General features: G+C 43.1%; 1 protein-coding gene across 1 annotated transcript; it reads left to right on the top strand.

The window, feature by feature from the left end:
* EIF4E2 (eukaryotic translation initiation factor 4E family member 2) lies at nucleotides 1–20328 on the top strand. Its single transcript, XM_044291695.1, has 7 exons — nucleotides 1–114; nucleotides 1950–2064; nucleotides 4771–4905; nucleotides 8196–8300; nucleotides 8441–8593; nucleotides 10432–10568; nucleotides 19706–20328. The coding sequence occupies exons 1-7, from the start codon at nucleotides 95–97 to the stop codon at nucleotides 19743–19745; spliced, it is 705 nt and encodes a 234-aa protein (XP_044147630.1). The 5' UTR covers nucleotides 1–94; the 3' UTR covers nucleotides 19746–20328.
* Nucleotides 20329–20411: the final 83 nt, after the last annotated feature.

The following is a 20411-nucleotide window of genomic DNA, read 5'->3' as shown; positions in this document are numbered from 1 at the left end:
CTGCAGGGTTCCGTCTGTTGCAGGAAGCGACGGCTAGTGTGCGGAGGAATGTTATGCGGGAAGCGGAAGTGGCCGGGAGAGGAGCACAGAGACGATGAACAACAAATTTGATGCGTGAGTTTGGGGCTTGGAGCGGCTGGGAGTGACCCCCTCATGGCGGACTGTAATACCGCAGATGTGCTGGCTGCAGCCCGATGTCTGTCCAGTATCTGGACCGTTTCTGAGACCCTCCTCACACATGCGGAGATATGTGTAAGGGCTAAGAGCAGCAATCTGCTTATCTCCATGACTGCTAGTGATAACAGCAGGGCTCCATGGTTAACGTAGGGCGGCCACAGGCTTTATGATCAGTTTGATGTACCATGAGCACCAAGGTGTGACTGTTGGGACCCCTGTTTAGTAGAGGGTTCAGCTGGTCATACACATGCATGTGTTCTCCATGGTGACAGACACCTGCAGTGGTTATCCATCAGGCACGATCCTTCTGGAGAAAGTCAGTTGGCACACATTACACGTTGGGCTACTTTCACATCTGCGTCTCTGCTGGATCCGTCAGGATAATACAACCGCCTGCATCCGTTATAAACGGCTCCAGTTGTATTATCTCTAAAATGGCCAAGGCGGATCAGTCTCTAAAACCATTGTAAGTCATTGGGGTTCGGATCCGTTTTCTATTGTGTCAGAGATAACGGATCCGTCACCATTGACTTACATTGTGAGTCACGACGGATCCGTCTTGCTCCGCATCCCAGGACGCACTCTTGCACTGCTTGCAGCACTTTTTTGTGCGTCATGGGAATGCAACGCAACGGAATGCATTCTGGTGCACTCCGTTCCCTTCAGTTCAGTTTTGTCCTCATTGACAATGAATGGAGACAAAACTGAAGCGTTTTACTGTTGAGACCCTATGACGGATCTCAATAGCGGAAAGGGAAAACGCAGGTGTGAAAGTAGCCTTAGGGTCCATTCGCACGTCCGCAAAATGGGTCCGCATCCATTCCACAATTTTGCGGAACAGTTGTGGACCCATTCATTTTCAAGGTTAAAGGGGTCCGGAATGTGCTGTCCGGATCCGCACTCCTGTTCCGCCAAAAAATAGAACATGTCCTATTCTTGTCCGCAATTGCGGACAAGAAAATACATTTTCTATGAGGGTGCTGGCGATGTGCGGTCCACAAAATGTGGAACGCACATTGCCGGTGTCTGTGTTTTGCGGATCCGCAAAACACACGTGGACGTGTGAATGGACCCTTAGGTGGTTGGACAGTCCCACCAAAATCTGTGGGTTCGGCTAGCATTAATCTGACGTGATCGGCTCCTCTAGCCATACATAGTCACTCTGTAGGGCATACACATAGGATCGCTATCTACGCATAGGTGCATCTGCTGTTGGGAGACCCCTGTGCACATAATAATATTGGTGGATATCATCTAAAGGGGTTGTCCAGGCTGCAGGGATTGATGAACTGTCCTCAAGACCTGGGAAGGGATCAGCAACCTATGGCACTCCAGCTGTGGAGAAACTACCACTCTCAGTATGCTCCATTCACTTCCATGGGAGTTCTCACAACAGTCAAGCAAGTGTGCATGCTGGGAGTGATAGTTTCACCACAGCTGGAGTGCCGGAGGTTGCTGATCCCAGCTATTACAGTGTTCAAAGATGGGAGCAGACAGCTCCACACAATGTGTAGTGGCTATTGCGGGTACTGCAGCTCATCTCCGAGAAATGGGAACTGACCTGCAGTACTCCAGTGAGTGAAACCACACAGTGTGCAGAGCCTTCTGGCCTGCGAGTGGGTCAAACCCCCAGCGATGTGATATTCATGACCTGTTCTGAGAAAAGGTCATGGTGGAGGTCCCAAAAGGTTTATTAGTGGTAAAACCCATTTAACCAGTATGAAGTATATTTTTGTTGGCCTATGGCACTGATTGTGTTGTCTTGGGTGTAGTCTGAAGGATGATGACAGTGGGGATCATGATCAGAATGAGGAGAACGGCACACAGAAAGACAGTGAGAAGGAAAAAAACGACAAGGACAAGAACCAGAGTTCATGCAGGAAGAAGGTAGGTCATCCGCTGTTCTTCATCGCCTAAACATAGCGCATTGGGTGACAACCACCAAAGGGGTGGCTGGAAGCTCTGCTGCGAAAAGAACTATTCTGCGCTGCAGCCCCTTTATACTGTGGAGCAGAGCGAAGTCTGCCAGTCAGAAAGTGAATGCATATTCTACAGGTGTAGGAAGGGAACACCCCCGTAAAGAGGACCCTTTAGTTCTCCTGATCTGTCTGTTTTAGTGACTACTTGCATACCTTATCCCACCACAATTCTCAAGCTTCTTTTCATATAACTGTATGGTGCGTTGTTCCTCTATTAATTGTACTAGAAGTTTATGAATGAATTGCCAAGCGTCTGCAGTAGATCCATATGAAATGCTCCAGAATTGTGATTATATGGGGAATGCACATAGTTATGAAAACAGACATGTCAGCCGAAGGGACAGGTTCTCTTGGTTTCCATGGTCGTAACTTGGGAGCAGGGCTGCGGAGTCGGAGTCAAAGCTAGTTTTGGCTGGAACGGTAGGAATTCACTGACTCCACTGCAAAGAAAATGTTCTGTTATTTTTTTATTCAGATAATTTTTATTATTGCTTTTCAGTTTTTTAACATCATTATGTTATGCTTTAGACAAGAGGTAGATGTATTGTAAGATACATACAGTAAATGTAGTATGGAACACATAGATACGTAATCAAGTTATATATCAAATTATAGAATATTACAATATAGAAGCACATAAACCGGTCAAAAAAACCTCCCAACAACAAGTAACTCTTCCCCCCCCCCCCCCATCACTACCAGAGCAGGACAGAGTGATAATAATCCCCATAAGATTCCTCCTATGAGAATTAGAGATGGGTACCATAAATATCCCAAGGCCCTCCACTAATAATAGGATCTTATTTTTATCTCATCCCCCGGGGTGTCGGCACCACAAACCTCAATTGTAAACCATCACGCAGCACTGTTTCCCATTTGCGCATATAAACACAGTACATCCCAAGCAAGCATCCATACAGACTGTAAGCTGTACCATAACTCCATTTTGGTTGGTATGCTAATAATTTTGACATATACACCGCTCAAACAATATCCACAGTAACCTGCCCCCGCTCTTATTCCTAGCCCATACCCATCCTCCTCGATCAGTACATTCACACGGAGTGCAATAATCCTCTTGTGAGCGCCAACCAAGGACTACAACAAATGTTCTGTTATTAGTATGTTATTTATTCACTTTTATATCAATTTAGAAAAGTATAGAATATAAATATATAATTAACATTTCTATCACTCTAAGACCCCTATTTATCAAAAACAGCGATAAGCATTCTAGTAGTAGAATATCAGTTCTCACCTCTCCTGTGTTCTCTCCTGTCCTTTATACTATAATCAGTGATACGCAGGGTGTTCTAGTGGTGATAGATAATCAGTTCTCACCTCTCCTGTGTTCTCTCCTGTCCTTTATACTATAATCAATGATACGCAGGGTGTTCTAGTGGTGATAGATAATCAGTTCTCACCTCTCCTGTGTTCTCTCCTGTCTTTATACTATAAACAGTGATGAGCAGGGTGTCCTAGTGGTGATAGATAATCAGTTCTCACCTCTCTTGTGTTCTCTCCTGTCCTTATATAATAATCAGTGATAAGCAGGGTGCTCTAGTGGTGATAGCTATTCTGTTCTCACCTGTCCTGTGTTCTCTCCTGTCTTTATACTATAATTAGTGATAAGCAGGGTGCTCTAGTGGTGATAGATAATCTGTTCTCACCTCTCCTGTGTTCTCTCCTGTCTTTTATACTATAATCGGTGATACGCAGGGTGTTCTAGTGGTGATAGATAATCAGTTCTCACCTCTCCTGTGTTTTCTCCTGTCTTTTATACTATAATCAGTGATACGCAGGGTGTTCTAGTGGTGATAGATAATCAGTTCTCACCTCTCCTGTGTTCTCTCCTGTCCTTATACTATAAACAGTGATAAGCAGGGTGTTCTAGTGGTGATAGATAATCAGTTCTCACCTCTCCTGTGTTCTCTCCTGTCCTTATAATATAAACAGTGATAAGCAGGGTGTTCTAGTGGTGATAGATAATCAGTTCTCACCTCTCCTGTGTTCTCTCCTGTCTTTATACTATAATTAGTGATAAGCAGGGTGCTCTAGTGGTGATAGATAATCTGTTCTCACCTCTCCTGTGTTCTCTCTTGTCCCTTACACATGCCTCCAACTCCTGAACCTGAATACGTTCGTAATTATATGCAATTAAGAATTTAGTATAGTTTCAGCTGCTGTTTGTTCTTTTCCCTGTTTGTCTATTCCCCTTGCTCCGGTGGACGCACATGCTAAGTTCCATCCTTCTGCTGCCCCCAGCCCCATCTATTGTTAGAAGCTGTGACAGTTACAGGGAGAGAGCTGCAGCAGAAAGGACACTCCCACTAAGCTGCTAGCCCAAAATAAATCTAGCAGAGCAATGAATGGTGAGAGGATCCATGTGAAGTACAAGGCTGGTTCTAGCAGTAATTGGAAAGAGATTGTATGATATATGATTTTAATTTCTTACATGAATCATGGGATAACCCCTTTAAGGCAAGCACTAAATATAGCAGTCTCAATTAGACTATGGTTTGCCACAGGTCCAGTTTATGTATGGTAGAAGAGTGAAAATGAGCATGATTGTGTGCACAGGTAATTCCCTGAATTATATGTTCTGTATCCACAGACAGTTGTGCCAGGCCCAGCAGAGCACCCGTTACAGTACAACTATACATTTTGGTATTCCCGCAGAACTCCAGGAAGACCAACAAGCTCTCAGAGCTATGAACAGAACATCAAGCAGATTGGTACCTTCGCCTCTGTGAGTGCCACTGTTATTTTAGAGTTGTTTTTTTATATTTTATAAATCAATAGAAAAATTCCTCTTTCTCCACTTTCCTCCTACCGTTTAGTCTCCCACAGTAATCAATTAGTTCACTGCTAAAATCCATCTTTTGTGATAAGGTTAGCAGCTCACTGTTGGATCAGGTTGCAGCTGCAGTGCATAGAAATCTGTGGGAAGGGAAGGAGATACTTCTGCTAGGGAGAGACAGGCAGAGGGATGGGCACATGTTGCTATATACTGTATAGGCTTATACAGTGGCTACAATCACTCAAGTGTTAAAGGACATCTGTCAGCAGTTGATTTATTGCATTTGAGCTTGGTGGCTGAAGGCATCTTTGTGGTTCCCATGTTCATATGTGCTCGCATCGCTGAGAAAAATAGTTTTAATATATGCAAACGAGCCCCTAGGAGTAACTGTGGTGTTGCTGTTACTCCTAGAGCCTCTGCTCTCTCTGCAACTGCTGCTCCCTCTGCACTTTGATGCAGTTTCAGAGAGAGTAGAGCTTCTAGGAGTAATGGCAACCCCGTCCCCCAAATTGCTCCTAGAGGCTCATTTGCATGTATTAAAACTTAAAGGATTTGTCCAATTTATCAAACAGCCCCCCCATGTGCCGGCCCCTCACAGGTAATATACTTACGGCACTCCTGGTCCCTGCACCGCCGCTGCTGGCTACAAAAAGTGTTTACAAGCTGTGATGCTTGCCAAAGGAGGAGCTACTAGGTACTAGCCATGCTGGGTGCCCAAAGTTTTGCTACGGTCCCTTTTCCTTTTTTGTTATTCTGAAAATGTAAAGGATGAAATTGTTTTAGCTTAAAGGGAACCTGTCACCAGGATTTTGTGTATAGAGCTGAGGACATGGGCTGCTAGATGGCCGCTAGCACATCCGCAATACCCAGTCCCCATAGCTCTGTGTGCTTTTATTGTGTAAAAAAAACAATTTGATACATATGCAAATTACCCTGACATGAGTCCTGTATGTGAGATGAATCAGGGACAGGACCTGTCTCAGGTTAATTTGCATATGTATCAAATCGGTTTTTTTACACAATAAAAGCACACAGAGCTATGGGGACTGAGTATTGCGGATGTACTAGCAGCCATCTAGCAACCCATGTCCTCGGCTCTATACACAAAATCCCGGTGACAGGTTCCCTTTAAAATAAAAAGGGAATGTGTCATCATTACTTTATGCCTTTTGGAGATAAATTAATCTTCAACTTGCTTAACTGTTCACAGTTTAAGGCCCCATTCACACGTCCGCAATTTCGTTCCGCATTTTGCGGAACGGAATTCCGGACCTATTAATTTTTATGGCACTTCCGGGTCCGCATTTCCGTTCCCCCCAAAAATAGAACATGTCCTATTCTTGTCCGCAATAGCGGACAAGAATAGGCATGTTCTATTAGTGCCGGCGATGTGCGGTCCGCAAAATGCGGAACGCACATTGCCGGTGTCCGTGTTTTGTGGATCCGTAAAACACGTTACGGACATGTGAATGGACCCTAAGGGTCCATTTACACGTCTGCAAAATGGGTCCTCATCCATTTCGCAATTTTGCAGAACGGGTGCGAACCCATTAATTTTCAATAAGGCCGGATTCGCATTTGCGGATCCGCATCCGTACTTCCGTTTCCGCCAAAAAATAGAACATGTCCTATTTTTGTTCGCAATTGCAGACAAGATTAGGCATTTTCTATTATAGTGCCGGCGATGTGCGGTCCACAAATTACAGAATGCACATTGCCAGTGTCCGTGTTTTGCGGATTCTTATTTTGGCCACCAGATGGCAGGCCAGGATAAGAAATGAGCAAAAGTAAGCAAAATAAGCTAATAATAAATTTCTAATAAACCAAAATTATTTTTTTTAAGCTCATATTTATGATCACAATAAATATAAAAAAATATAAAGGTTTAAATCGCCCCCCTTTCCGTATAATTAAAAAATAAATACCTAAATAACAATAAATATAAACATAATGGGTATCACAGCGATCGAAAATGCCCATGCTATTATAAAATAGGAAAAAAAATTCCAATACGGCGAATAGCGTAACAGAAAAAAGGGGTCAAAATGGCCGATTTGCCATTTTTTTATTGCTTCTCTTACCCAATTTTTTAAAATAAAATGTGATCAAAAAGTCACGCATACTCCAAAATGGTATCAATTAAAAGTACAGATTATTCCGCAAAAAATAAGCCCCTAAACAGCTCAGTAGACATAAGTATAAAAAAAGTTATGGGGGTCAGAATATGGTGATATAAAAAAAAATAAAAAATCTCAAAGTTTAAATTTATTTTGACACTATTTAGAGATAAAGAACCTACACATGGGGTTCGTTGTAATCGTACTGACCCAGAGAATAAAGGTCATGGGTCAGTTTTGCCGTAAACAAAATGCCATGGGAACAAAATCCGTAAAACGGTGGAGGGATTGTGTTTTTTTTCCCAATTCCACCCTATTTGGAATTTTTTTACCACTTCCCACAACATTTTATGCCATAATTGATGGTGAATCACTGCGAAAGGTGCACCACAATGATGCGCAACTGAAAACACTGGCTAATCCCTCAAGCTGATGTTAAGAACTGAGACTTTAGCCAATGTATTCCTGTCAGGAACACATCAGAGCCCTTTTGCACCACCGTCAAGGTATCTCAGCGTGGCATGGGTCCTACCACTAGACTCCCTACGGTCTGTGAAGACTGTCTGAGAGGTGCTAAGATACAACTTACAGCCAAGCTCCCACTTACCTCCATAATGAAATCACTCCGGTAGTGGGAGAGATAAGGCTGTAAGCCTCTCCTATAACAGGCCGTGTGACACAGGCTAGCAGGTGCTACAGAATGCTACCAGCAGTATGCAATGGCACATTCTAAACATATCGAGAAAAATAACTGAAATAAAGTGGCCATGGGAGGAAATGTTCAAAAACTCCAAACACTGTGGCGTGTTTATAACCGGGGGAGCAATTCCTCCGCATGTGATCCATTGCTAACAGCAATCCCCAGCAAATGGGGGATGTCGGCAGTGGACCACATGCAGCACAATGGCATCCTACACAAGATGGGATAATGTGTGGATGCAAATATAAAAATACATAAATCACTGCGAAAGGTGCACCACAATGATTTGCAACTGATTAATGGTGGCATTAGAAAGTACAACCTGTCCCGCAAAAAAAAAAGCCCTCCTACAGCTATGTGAGAGAAAAAAAAAAAAAAACTGGTATCCAAAGGGTTAATATTTAATTTGCTGTAATTCCTAGGTGGAGCAATTCTGGAGGTTCTACAGCCACATGGTACGTCCAGGTGACCTGACCGGACATAGTGACTTTCATCTTTTCAAGGAAGGGATCAAACCAATGTGGGAGGTGAGTTAGTTTGGCATAAATCTAGATAATATTACTACTGATTGGGCAAAACAGTAAGTAGAAGAGTGTTGAAGGACTCCAGTGTCCGAAGCCTTGTCCACATCAAGCATCTTGTGTCTGTATGCTTCCTTTATGTCTAGGATGATGCAAACAAGAATGGAGGAAAGTGGATAATTCGCCTGCGCAAAGGGCTGGCTTCTCGCTGCTGGGAGAATCTTATTCTAGCAATGTTGGGGGAGCAGTTCATGGTTGGCGAAGAGATCTGTGGGGCAGTTGTCTCAGTTCGTTTCCAGGTGAGAACTAGCAGAGTAGAAAAACATACCTGTGATTCTTAGAGGAAGTTTCCTTTTCTGGAGGATTTATTTTCATTGTACATGTTTAACCCCCTTCCCAACCAGCGCCGTAATAGTACGATGCTGCGAGAAGTGACTTCCTGACCAGCGCCGTAGTACTACGGCGCACTGATCAGTGGGTGCAGGAGCTGCGCCACCCGATCAGCTACAGGGGACCAGCTGTTCCCGTTAGCCGGACCCCTGCTGTATGCGCCGGCATCGGTGAAAACACTGATGCCGCTGCATTAACCCTCACTATGCATTCTTTTCCCATAATTAGGTAATAAAAGAAATTGTAAAAAATAGGGAAAAAAGAAAAGTAGACATATTAGATATTGCTGCATCCGTATCGACCGGCTCTATAAAAATATAACATGATCCACACTGTCAGGTGAATGCATAAAAAAAAAAAAGACTGTGCCAAAACAGCCAAAAGAAGTGAATGGACCATTGGACACACATGTGCGCACTACCACATCATTCAGACAGGGGGCACATTGTGGACCTCTGTTCTCCTGATCAATGGGGGTTGCAAATTTTGGTCCTCAAGCAGTCATATGTTTATCACCTGTCTTCTGCATAGGTGATCAATGTTGCTAATGGGCCTAACCTTTTATGGTTTGCTGCCCCTTAAAATTAGTAGATCTAATTAGGGATCAACTGATATTGATTTTTTTTTTTACAGCCGATACCTTATACCGATATTCTGTGCATTTTAATTTTATTTATTTTTTCTGTTACGGCGTTCACCACATAGATTTTTTTTATATATAGTTTAATAGTTTGGACTTTTCGGACGTGGCAATATGTGAAATGTTTATTTATTGTTTATATATTTTATATGTAAAATTGGGAAAGGGGGTGATTTTAAACTTTTTTTTTTAATTATTATTATTTAATAACTATTTCCCCTCTTAGGGGCTAGAACCTGGGATCTTTTAATCCCTTGTCCTATTCACCCTAATAGATCTCTATTAGCATGAATAGGATCTTACAATCTCCCTGCTGCCCTGTGCATAGTGCACGCAGCAACAGGGAGATTACCATGGCAGCCTGGGCTTTAACCGATCAAAGCCCCGGGATTACACTGCTAGGGCTCTGATCGGAAGCTGCCACTTCACCACCAATGAAGAGTGCAGAGGGGACCCTGTGGCCACTGCCACCAATGACTTTAATACTGGAGGGGGGAGGGCGCACTGCACCACCAATGATTTTAATACTGGGGAGGGCGCACTGCGCCACCAATGATAATTAACGTTTAATACAGGAGGCGGGTGTGTCGGCACAGAACATAGTCGACACCCTGCCTCTGACAGGGAGCTGCGATCAGCGGCAGCGGTTAATACCTGAGGTGCAGCACCTGAGGGGTTAACTGCCGCTGATCGCAGCTTCCTGTCATATAGGCTGGGCACCGCCTGCTGTATTTGTATTAGACGTTAATTATCATTGGTGCCGCAGTGCGCCGCCCCACCTCCTCCCCTCCTGATTGGCAGCGCGGTATAGGGCGGGAGGGAGAGAGTGACTCCTTCTCCCGGGCTGCTGAGGGAACATGAGCGCGCTGACAGCAGCTTGCTCCATGTTCTGTAATAGCTGTTGGACGCATTATTGGCAAGGTTAGATGCCGATAGCTTTAAAAATCATGAATATCGGCCGATAATATTGGTAACTCCGATAATCGGTGGATCCCTAGATCTAATGATAGGCTGGACTACAGTGCAGACAGATATTAGTCAGAACTGTTTATTTAGATTAATTTATCAGAAGATGATTTGTCGATGAATGATTTTCATGCATTTTAGGAAGACATCATCTCTATCTGGAATAAAACAGCAAGTGACCAAGCAACTACAGCTCGGATCCGGGATACGTTACGGCGAGTTTTGAACCTGCCTCCAAATACAGTTATGGAATATAAAACGCACACAGACAGCATCAAGTACGTATGAAGCAACATGCATGTCCCTAGAGTCCTGCATCTAAAAGTAATAGCGTTGCTGTAAATTTGGAAAGAAGAAAAAAGTGATATCCCTCCATATTCTAGTGCTCCTAAGAGTGAAATATCTGGTCTTGACTTTCTCTGCTTTTAATTTGATGCTATACAACAGAAAGTACTAATACCCCAGTATTAACTACTATTTCATGGTACAGATTAGATTCACCACTTATATCAGGGTAAGGCTTCCTGTGACTTGTCTAGACGCAGGCTATCTGCGGTTTCTGCAGACAGTACACATACCCATTGATTTTAATGTGTTTGTTCACACATCAGGGTTTTTTCACTGACTGCGGGTAAGCCAAAAAATCCCGGAGACATGCACCTCTTTGAAGTCTAGTGGTCTGTGATGTGGACCAAACATGCCCCCTTGAAGTCTATGGGTCCATGAAAAACCACAGATACAACATGGATGGTATCCGTGTTTGGTCTGTTTTTCACAAACCATTGGCAGGAGATGCTCTGGAAATTACTTTTCACCTGAGCAGTGTCCTTGGAATATGGATGACACATGGAGGGCAAAAAACGGACACACGGACCAAACATGGATTCATCAAGGATTTTCCATCTACGTCAAAAGGACACGGAAATGGGAACGAGACCTTAAGGTGCTGCCTAGGGTTGGTATTTGCAGTGTTTCATTTCTCTTTCAAGGCTATCTCCAGAAACTCTTAGGCCTCCTGCACTTGTTGTGGAATACATGATTCCTGTGCGGCAAAATTATATCGTATTACAGTACCAGAAAAGCGTATGAGAGCACACTAATCTCATGTACACTTTGCGGATTTTTTCTGTGCGAAAATTGACCTGCCGTGTGGATTTCAAAATAAGTAGCATATCAATTATGTTTGCGGTTTTAGCTGTGGACTTCACCTTTTTCAATGGAAGGGTGAGATCTGTGGAAAAACCACATCTAATCCGCACCAAAATCTGCAGAAACGCACATAAATCCGTGCAGAACTTGTGTGCGTTCACCCGCAATCGTGTGCAGGTGGCCTCATACGAACTGCTTGCAGTTTAGCGGAGAACACAGACCTTACTCTTGAGCATAATACATTGTGGACGGACAGAAATAATTTTTGCATTTGGTTTTAAAAAGATTTTGATTCTGAGATGAAGAAACTTGTCATATAACTGTAATTGAACCAAAAGGAAAGTTCTTGTCACAAAGTTGAAATGAAGTAACAATAATAATGGTTTGTACGTTATACATTTTAATTCCATAGACGCGTGTACATCTACAGCTGTGGATGAATCCTAATAGAAGTAGGACTATAGGATTAGCTTTCCATACAATCATCTGAACCTGTCAAATGTCAATTTTTGGCAAGGTTAGTTAATAGTCATATGTATATATTGAGGCCCCAGATGTTTGGGGGAAACAGAGATTGGACGTGTTGGTTTTTAATACATCAGAGTCTTTGATCCCCGGGGGAAAATCCTTTGCTAGAGACATCTGGCAGCGAGTATTATTCCCCCTTCTTCATTTGAGCATTCAGCAGTTACTTTAAGGGTACATTCACAAAACCATATGTATTCTGTGGTCCGCAAAATTCAAATGACGTCAGTGTGGCGTCCGTGTTGTATACGTTTTTTTTTTTTTTTTTTTGATCCACTGACTTCAGTGAGTGTGTGAACCACATTTTTCGGCCAAGTTTAGGACCTGTTCGATGTTTTGTGGAACAGACATACGGATGTCTTCAGTGTGCTTTCTGCATCTTTATGTCCATTCCACATATTGGATAGAACATGTAAGTCGCACAGATTTCATCCATATTTAGCATGCTGCAGTATTATCTCTGTCCTGAACAGTCAAAATGACTGAACTGAAGACATCCTGATGCATCCTGAACGGATTGCTCTCCATTCAGAATGCACTAGGATAAAACTGATCAGTCCTTTTCCAGTATTGAGCCCCTAGGACGCAACTCTATGCCGGAAAAGAATAACGCTAGTGTGAAAGTCCCCTTACTTTGGTCTGTCAGACATGATGGCAGCCATATTTTCAACACTTTTAGCACATAGTGAATCTCAGAGACGTGTGCAGAACAGACATTATTTTGTTTGCCAGGAAAACTCTTCACTCAGATGGCGTTGTATTACTTTGATGTAAAACTATATAGCGGTTTACCAAACTGTAGGGGGGATACATTCATTTCACTGAGTCAGCTATGTGGAGAGACTGCATGTAAAGCCTACAATTACTCAAAACTGAAAATCCATGTACTCCAAGCGGTATAGGAAGCTGGGATCCAGGTCTCTATACCCTGTAGTATTCTCTTATTCCTGTGCACCTTCCCTAACTGTCCCTGTCCGCTCAGGGTCATCAGGACTAGAACAGTGTGGTTACCAGTGAATGTCTCATACTGATTTAGGCTCTGTTCACACTATTTTCTGTAATGTACTGATAAACATTAGACTTTCATATATTTTAGATTCATTACACACCAACTGAAGTAGTTCAAGCCTTTTATTGTTTTAATATTGATGATTTTGGCATACAGCTCATGAAAACCCAAAATTCCTATCTAAAAAAAAAAAAAGCATATTTCATCCGACCAATAAAAGAAAAGTGTTTTTAATACAAAAAAAGTCAACCTTCAAATAATTATGTTCAGTTATGCACTCAATACTTGGTCGGGAATCCTTTTGCAGAAATGACTGCTTCAATGCGGCGTGGCATGGAGACAATCAGCCTGTGGCACTGCTGAGGTGTTATGGAGGCCCAGGATGCTTCGATAGCGGCCTTAAGCTCATCCAGAGTGTTGGGTCTTGCGGCTCTCAACTTTCTCTTCCCAATATCCCACAGATTCTCTATGGGGTTCAGGTCAGGAGAGTTGGCAGGCCAATTGAGCACAGTAATACCATGGTCAGTAAACCATTTACCAGTGGTTTAGGCACTGTGAGCAGGTGCCAGGTCGTGCTGAAAAATGAAATCTTCATCTCCATAAAGCTTTTCAGCAGATGGAAGCATGAAGTGCTCCAAAATCTCCTGATAGCTAGCTGCATTGACCCTGCCCTTGATAAAACACAGTGGACCAACACCAGCAGCTGACATGGCACCCCAGACCATCACTGACTGTGGGTACTTGACACTGGACTTCAGGCATTTTGGCATTTCCCTCTCCCCAGTCTTCCTCCAGACTCTGGCACCTTGATTTCCGAATGACATGCAACAGTCCAGTGCTGCTTCTCTGTAGCCCAGGTCAGGCGCTTCTGCCGCTGTTTCTGGTTCAAAAGTGGCTTGACCTGGGGAATGCGGGACCTGTAGCCCATTTCCTGCACACGCCTGTACACGGTGGCTCTGGATGTTTCTACTCCAGACTCAGTCCACTGCTTCCGCAGGTCCCCCAAGGTCTGGAATCGGTCCTTCTCCACAATCTTCCTCAGGGTCCGGTCACCTCTTCTCGTTGTGCAGCGTTTTCTGCCACACTTTTTCCTTCCCACAGACTTCCCACTGAGGTGCCTTGATACAGCACTCTGGGAACAGCCTATTCCTTCAGAAATTTCTTTCTATGTCTTACCCTCTTGCTTGAGGGTGTCAATGATGGCCTTCTGGACAGCAGTCAGGTCGGCAGTCTTACCCATGATTGCGGTTTTGAGTAATGAACCAGGCTGGGAGTTTTTAAAAGCCTCTGGAATCTTTTGCAGGTGTTTAGAGTTAATTAGTTGATTCAGATGATTAATAGCTCGTTTAGAGAACCTTTTCATGATATGCTAATTTTTTTAGATAGGAATTTGGGGTTTTCATGCGCTGTATGCCAAAATCATCAATATTAAAACAATAAAAGGCTTGAACTACTTCAGCTGTGTGTAATGAATCTAAAATATATGAAAGTCTAATGTTTATCAGTACATTACAGAAAATAATGAACTTTATCAAAATATGCGAATTTTTTTAAAAGGACCTGTATATTCAGTGGGATCAATAACCTCCACCGGCATAGCTGTCAAGACTCCATGAGTGAAGTGCGAATAGAGGACTCTTTAAGCCTACAGAGCCACCGAGTTGTAAGCCAGTAAGGACATGTTCACACCAGCTTTGGCATCCTTTTGAAAGGTGTTGCTTTTTTCCCCCTAAGATTAGAAAAATGGTACCTTTTTAAAACTGGATGCTTTTACGGGTACATACTGATTCCGTCTGGATGCTGGTCTTCAGCAGGACAGAAATACAATGTGTCCTGTTGGATCCTGGTTGAAGTGTAATTGCAGTTTCAAAAAACCTTTGACATGTCATAGTGACTTCTGAAAAGATTCGATTGTTAAGGACAAGGTGTTGACACCGCCACCCCACCGATCACTGAGAAGGCTGAAGTGCCTGGCAGAGTGCTGTATCTCCTCGCCAGCTGAAGACTGGCTGAGCAGTTCTGGAAGATGCCTCCTAGTCCTGGGCTAAGTTGACAGGATGCAGTCTGAACTGGCAGATGGACTGCAGAGAAATAGAACACACGGTGGTAATGTGGATGGAGCAGCTTTGAACTCGTCCCATATTACAGAGAGTCCACATCTCCGTTTCATTTTCCATTCCTGATCCGTCAGGAGAACAGAAGAAAAAAAAAAAAGATCCAGTTGCACATTTTGAGTCCGTTTGAGCAATTTCCATCTGAGTTCCGTTTTTTTAGATGGGGAAAAAAATAGTACTGCATGTGGGACTTTTCTTTCCATCTAAGAAAACGTATCTCAGACGTAAATAGCTCAAGCGGATGCAAAATTTGCAACTGGAAAGGTTTATTTTTCTTCTTTCTTTTTCTTTTTTACAGGATCCTGTACATAACGGATGCATCGGATCCTGTTTTTTTGTTTTTGTTTTTCCTGTTCTTTTGACTGAGCAGAAGAACAGAAAATGAAACAGAGATGTGAACTCTCCCTTACCGTAATCTATAGTACATGCCTACTCTACAGAATCAGATTTTTGTTACTTTTTTTTTGGGGCGGGGGGCGGGGGAATCTTTGGTTGCTCAGGGCCTGGGAAGAATTTGACGGTCTGGTGAACAACAACAGCTGCTTAGTGAATTCTCCCACTCTAAAAAATAAATTAAAAAAAATCACGTAAAAAAGATACAAAACATCCTGCAGAATATGATAGTAAGGGTCCATTCACACGTCCTTAGTGTATTGCAGATCCGCATACACCCGGCTGGTACCCCCATAGAACAAGAATAGGACATGCTCTATTTTTTCCGGAGCTGCAGACCGGAAGATCGAGGCCGCGCTCCAAAAATGCGGATGCGGAGAGCACACTATGTGCTCTCCGCATCCATTCCTGCTACATTGAGAATGAATGGGTCCGCACCCATTTCGGATATTGCGGAACAGATGCGGACTTATTCCACGGACGTGTGAATGGAGCCTAAATATGCGGATGTGCATGGCCACATTTATAAAATCACAGGAAGCACACTATAGCAATGGGTGCAAACATAATATATGGACTAAGCCCTCACTCTAATGATGAAATTTTAGACTTTTTGCTAATATATTTAGCAAACACAACATATGGACTAATGATAAAATCTGAGACTCTTAGCCAATATATTTTGATCAAAACACATCTGTGCCCGCGGTGGTCTCAGGTCAGGCAGGTCCTACGCTATGTGTATTCATCGCATTTTATTGACATTTTATTTGTGACAGGTAAAGAAAATTACATTTCACATTTTTATTTAATTATACTCAATAAACCATGTTATTCCTTACAGTCATGTGAAAAAATTAGGACACCCTTTGAAAGCATGTGGTTTTTTGTAACATTTTTAATAAAAGGTTATTTCATCTCCGTTTCAACAATACAGAGAGATTAAAGTAATCCGACTAAACAAAGAAAACTGAAGAAAAGTCTTTTCAAGATCTTCTGTAAATGTCATTCTACAAAAATGCCTATTCTAACTGAGGAAAAAGATAGGACACCCTTGCCCCTAATAGCGAGTGTTACCTCCTTTGGCTGAAATAACTGCAGTGAGACGGTTCTTGTAGCCATCTACCAGTCTTCGACATCGGTCTGAGGAAATTTTACCCCACTCCTCAATGCAGACCTTTTTCAGCTGTGAGATGTTTGAGGGGTTTCTTGCACGTACAGCCCTTTTCAAGTCACCCCACAGCATCTCAATGGGATTCAAATATGGACTTTGACTTGGCCATTCCAGGACTCTCCATTTCTTCTTTTTCAGCCAATCTTTGGTTGATTTACTAGTATGTTTTGGGTCATTGTCATGTTGCATGGTCCAGTTCCGCTTCAGCTTTAATTTTCTAACTGATGGTCTCACATGTTCTTCAAGCACCTTCTGATACACAGTAGAATTCATTGTGGATTCTATGATGGTGAGCTGACCAGGTCCTGCTGCAGCAAAGCAGCCCCAAACCATGACACTTCCACCTCCATGCTTCACAGTTGGTATGAGGTTCTTTTCTTGGAATGCTGTGTTTGGTTTACGCCAAACATGTCCTCTGCTGTTGTGTCCAAATAATTCAATTTTGGACTCATCTGTCCAAAGAACATTATTCCAGAAGTCCTGGTCTTTGTCAACTTTATCTCTGGCAAATGTCAGTCTGGCCTCGATGTTTCTCTTGGAAAGCAAAGGTTTCCTCCTTGCACACCTCCCATGCAAGTTAAACTTGTACAGTCTCTTTCTGATTGTAGAGGCATGTACTTCTACATCAACAGTAGCCAGAGCCTGCTGTAGTTCTCGAGATGACACTTTAGGGTTTTTGGAGACCTCTTTTAGCATCTTGCGGTCTGCTCTTGGGGTGAACTTGCTGGGGCGACCAGTCCTGGGCATGTTGGCAGTTGTTTTGAAAGCCCTCCACTTGTAGACTATCTTCCGGACAGTGGAATGGCTGATTTCAAAATCTTTTGAGATCTTTTTAAATCCCTTCCCAGACTCATAGGCTGCTACAATCTTTTTTCTGAAGTCCTCTGACAGCTCTTTTGCTCTCACCATGGTGCTCACTCTCACTTCAACAGTCAGGAGCACACCAAACTAAATGTCTGAGGTTTAAATAGGGCAAGCCTCATTCAACATGCAGAGTAACGATCTACTAATTATGTGCACCTGGTGTGATATACCTGTGTGAGATCTGAGCCAATTTAAGAGGGAATACATGTGAGGGTGTCCTATCTTTTTCCTCAGTTAGAATAGGCATTTTTGTAGAATGACATTTACAGAAGATCTTGAAAAGACTTTTCTTCAGTTTTCTTTGTTTAGTTGGATTACTTTAATCTCTCTGTATTGTTGAAACGGAGATGAAATAACCTTTTATTAAAAATGTTACAAAAAACCACATGCTTTCAAAGGGTGTCCTAATTTTTTCACATGACTGTATATGAGTGCCAGTCCAACCTATTTTTCTATTAACAATTTGCTTTGAGGGGTGTCTCAATTTTTGGACTAGAGCACCTGCCCTGAGGGGACAGAGGTGAGCGGACCCTATTTTTGATTTATTTCAGGTCCTACGCAAAACCTACCTATGCAGTTGTGCATCTACATTCAGGAGAGCAGATCCTGCATATAAAGTGTGCTGCTCCTAGTTACCTCTGTGTGCATCAGCAACCAATGAGAGGAGGAGCACACACAGCTATATATACCACCTAATCCGCATATTTACTATCATATAGTGCAGGATGTTTTGTATCTTTTTTTTTTCTTATTTTATTTCTTTTGAAGGAGCGGCAACTTCAATTGTGAATGCACTCCTATTATCTGGGGAGTAGCATTCATGGGCCTAGCCCACAGGCCACCTTGATTAGGTGGTACATATAGCTGTGTGTGCTCCTCCTCTCATTGGTTGCTGATGCACACAGAGGTAACTAGGAGCAGTGCACTTATATGTGCAGGGTCTGCTCTCCTGAATGTAGATGCCCAATGGCATAGGTAGGTTTAGGCTCCATTCACACGTCCGCAACGTATTTTGCGGACCGCACATTGCCAGCACTAATAGAATATGCCTGTTCTTGTCTGCAATTGCGGACAAGAATAGGACATGTTCTATTTTTTGGCGGAACGGAAGTGCGGATCCGCAATTCCGTGTCTGGGCAGCACATCGTGCTGCCCTATAGGAATGAATGGGTCCGTAATTCCGTTCCGCAAAATGGCAGATGTGTGAATGGAGCCTAAGCGTAGGATCTGCCTGACATGAGACCACCGTGGAGCTAGGTAGGCAGGCACAGATGTGTTTTGATCAAAATATATTGGCTAAGTCTCAGATTTTGTTATTAGTCCATATGTTGTGTTTGCATCTATTGCTATAGTGCAGTGATGGCAAACCTATGGCACAGGTGCCAGAGGCAGCACTCAGAGCCCTCTCTGTGGGCACTTGCACTCTGGAAAAGTCTATGGTGTACCAATATGCCTTATGCCTCCTGCACACGAACACCAAGCATGGGGCAGCCGCAGTAGATCGCGGACCCGTTCACTTTAATGGGTCCATGATCTGCAAAAAGGTAGGATATCTTTTTTCGGAACGGAAGTACGGGAGGAAACTCCATAGAAGCACTCCGTAGGGTTCCGTTCCGTTCCCCATCTCCGGATTTGCAGACCCATTAAAGTGAATGGGTCCGCATCCGTGATGCAAAATGCACACTGAACGGTGCCCATGTATTGCGAGTCCGCAATATGGCAACGGGACGCCTACAGTCATGTGCAGGCCTTAGACTTTTCCTACCATTCATCAGCGCAGGCGCACTATGAACACCACAGGCAGCGCACTGAGTGTAAACAGGCTTTTATAGCGAAAAGTACATGGAAGATATACTATACTGGACTGTAGTATTCAGGGGAAATTCCTATGTGGGTTTTGGGGTGCAGTTTGGGCACTCGGTCTCTAAAAGGCTCACCATCACTGCTATAGTGCATTATTTTCTGTCTCCCCCACTCTCCCTGCACGCAGAAGTAGTGCCTACTTTTATTTCTTTCCAAAAGTCGCCTGTCTGTCGATCATCTGTGGCAGGATGCCATTTTTGTGTGACTGTGTCAGTGGTTGTGGCTGAGTTTTTCATGTCCATGGCCAATGATAGAGTCAAGTTTCCGTGATTTACCATTCGGCTAATATTTAACCTCTCCTGTTTTACTTCTTTTTCATTTCAGGGACAAGACAAGTTTCCGAAACACAAAAATTGCTTTATGAGAGAGAGAGAGAGAGTTGTCAACCTCCATTTTGCTTTGTCTGAGTTCATTGCACCCACTTCCGGACAGTATTCTGCTTGTGTTCTAGTGACACCCCTAACCCATTCATTGCCAGGAAGCCTAGCAATCCTCCACCAGGGATGTGGGTGAGAATGGCCTTCCTGTCACTCTGCTGCACCAGCCCTCACTTTGTATATAACGTACAACCGCCACTTCATTGGGGAGCAAGAAAAGCACGAAAATGTTACTTTCCTTAATACTCTTATTTCTGGTTTTATTTTATTTTTTAAAGGGATAGCGGATAATTCTCATGAGATATATATATAATTTTTTTTTTTTTAACTATTGTTGACATGTAACTTGTGGTGACTCCCATGTGGAAGGAGTTAAATGCTTTCATCCCCACATTTGCCTTGTAATGTTTCTTCAGCACTTTGTTAGTTTCCTTTCATGTTTTACGCAAAGGATTTTGTCTGTGTATGATAATAGTAATCATCACCTTATCAGACCCATCAGCTTTATGAGCATGGGTGTAGGAGGTCTAACCTTCATTTCAGCTCTGCCATTAAAATATTGGGTCTTTCGTCCCGTGTTTGCTTTTTTTTTTCTCTTCCAACATGACTGGGCAAACCTGACATTTACAGCAGGATCAACCAACAATTTAAAA

This window comes from Bufo gargarizans, chromosome 4 (assembly GCF_014858855.1).
Source record: "Bufo gargarizans isolate SCDJY-AF-19 chromosome 4, ASM1485885v1, whole genome shotgun sequence".
In the NCBI taxonomy this organism is placed as follows: Eukaryota; Metazoa; Chordata; class Amphibia; order Anura; family Bufonidae; genus Bufo; species Bufo gargarizans.
This window is presented reverse-complemented; position numbering and strand designations above follow the sequence as displayed.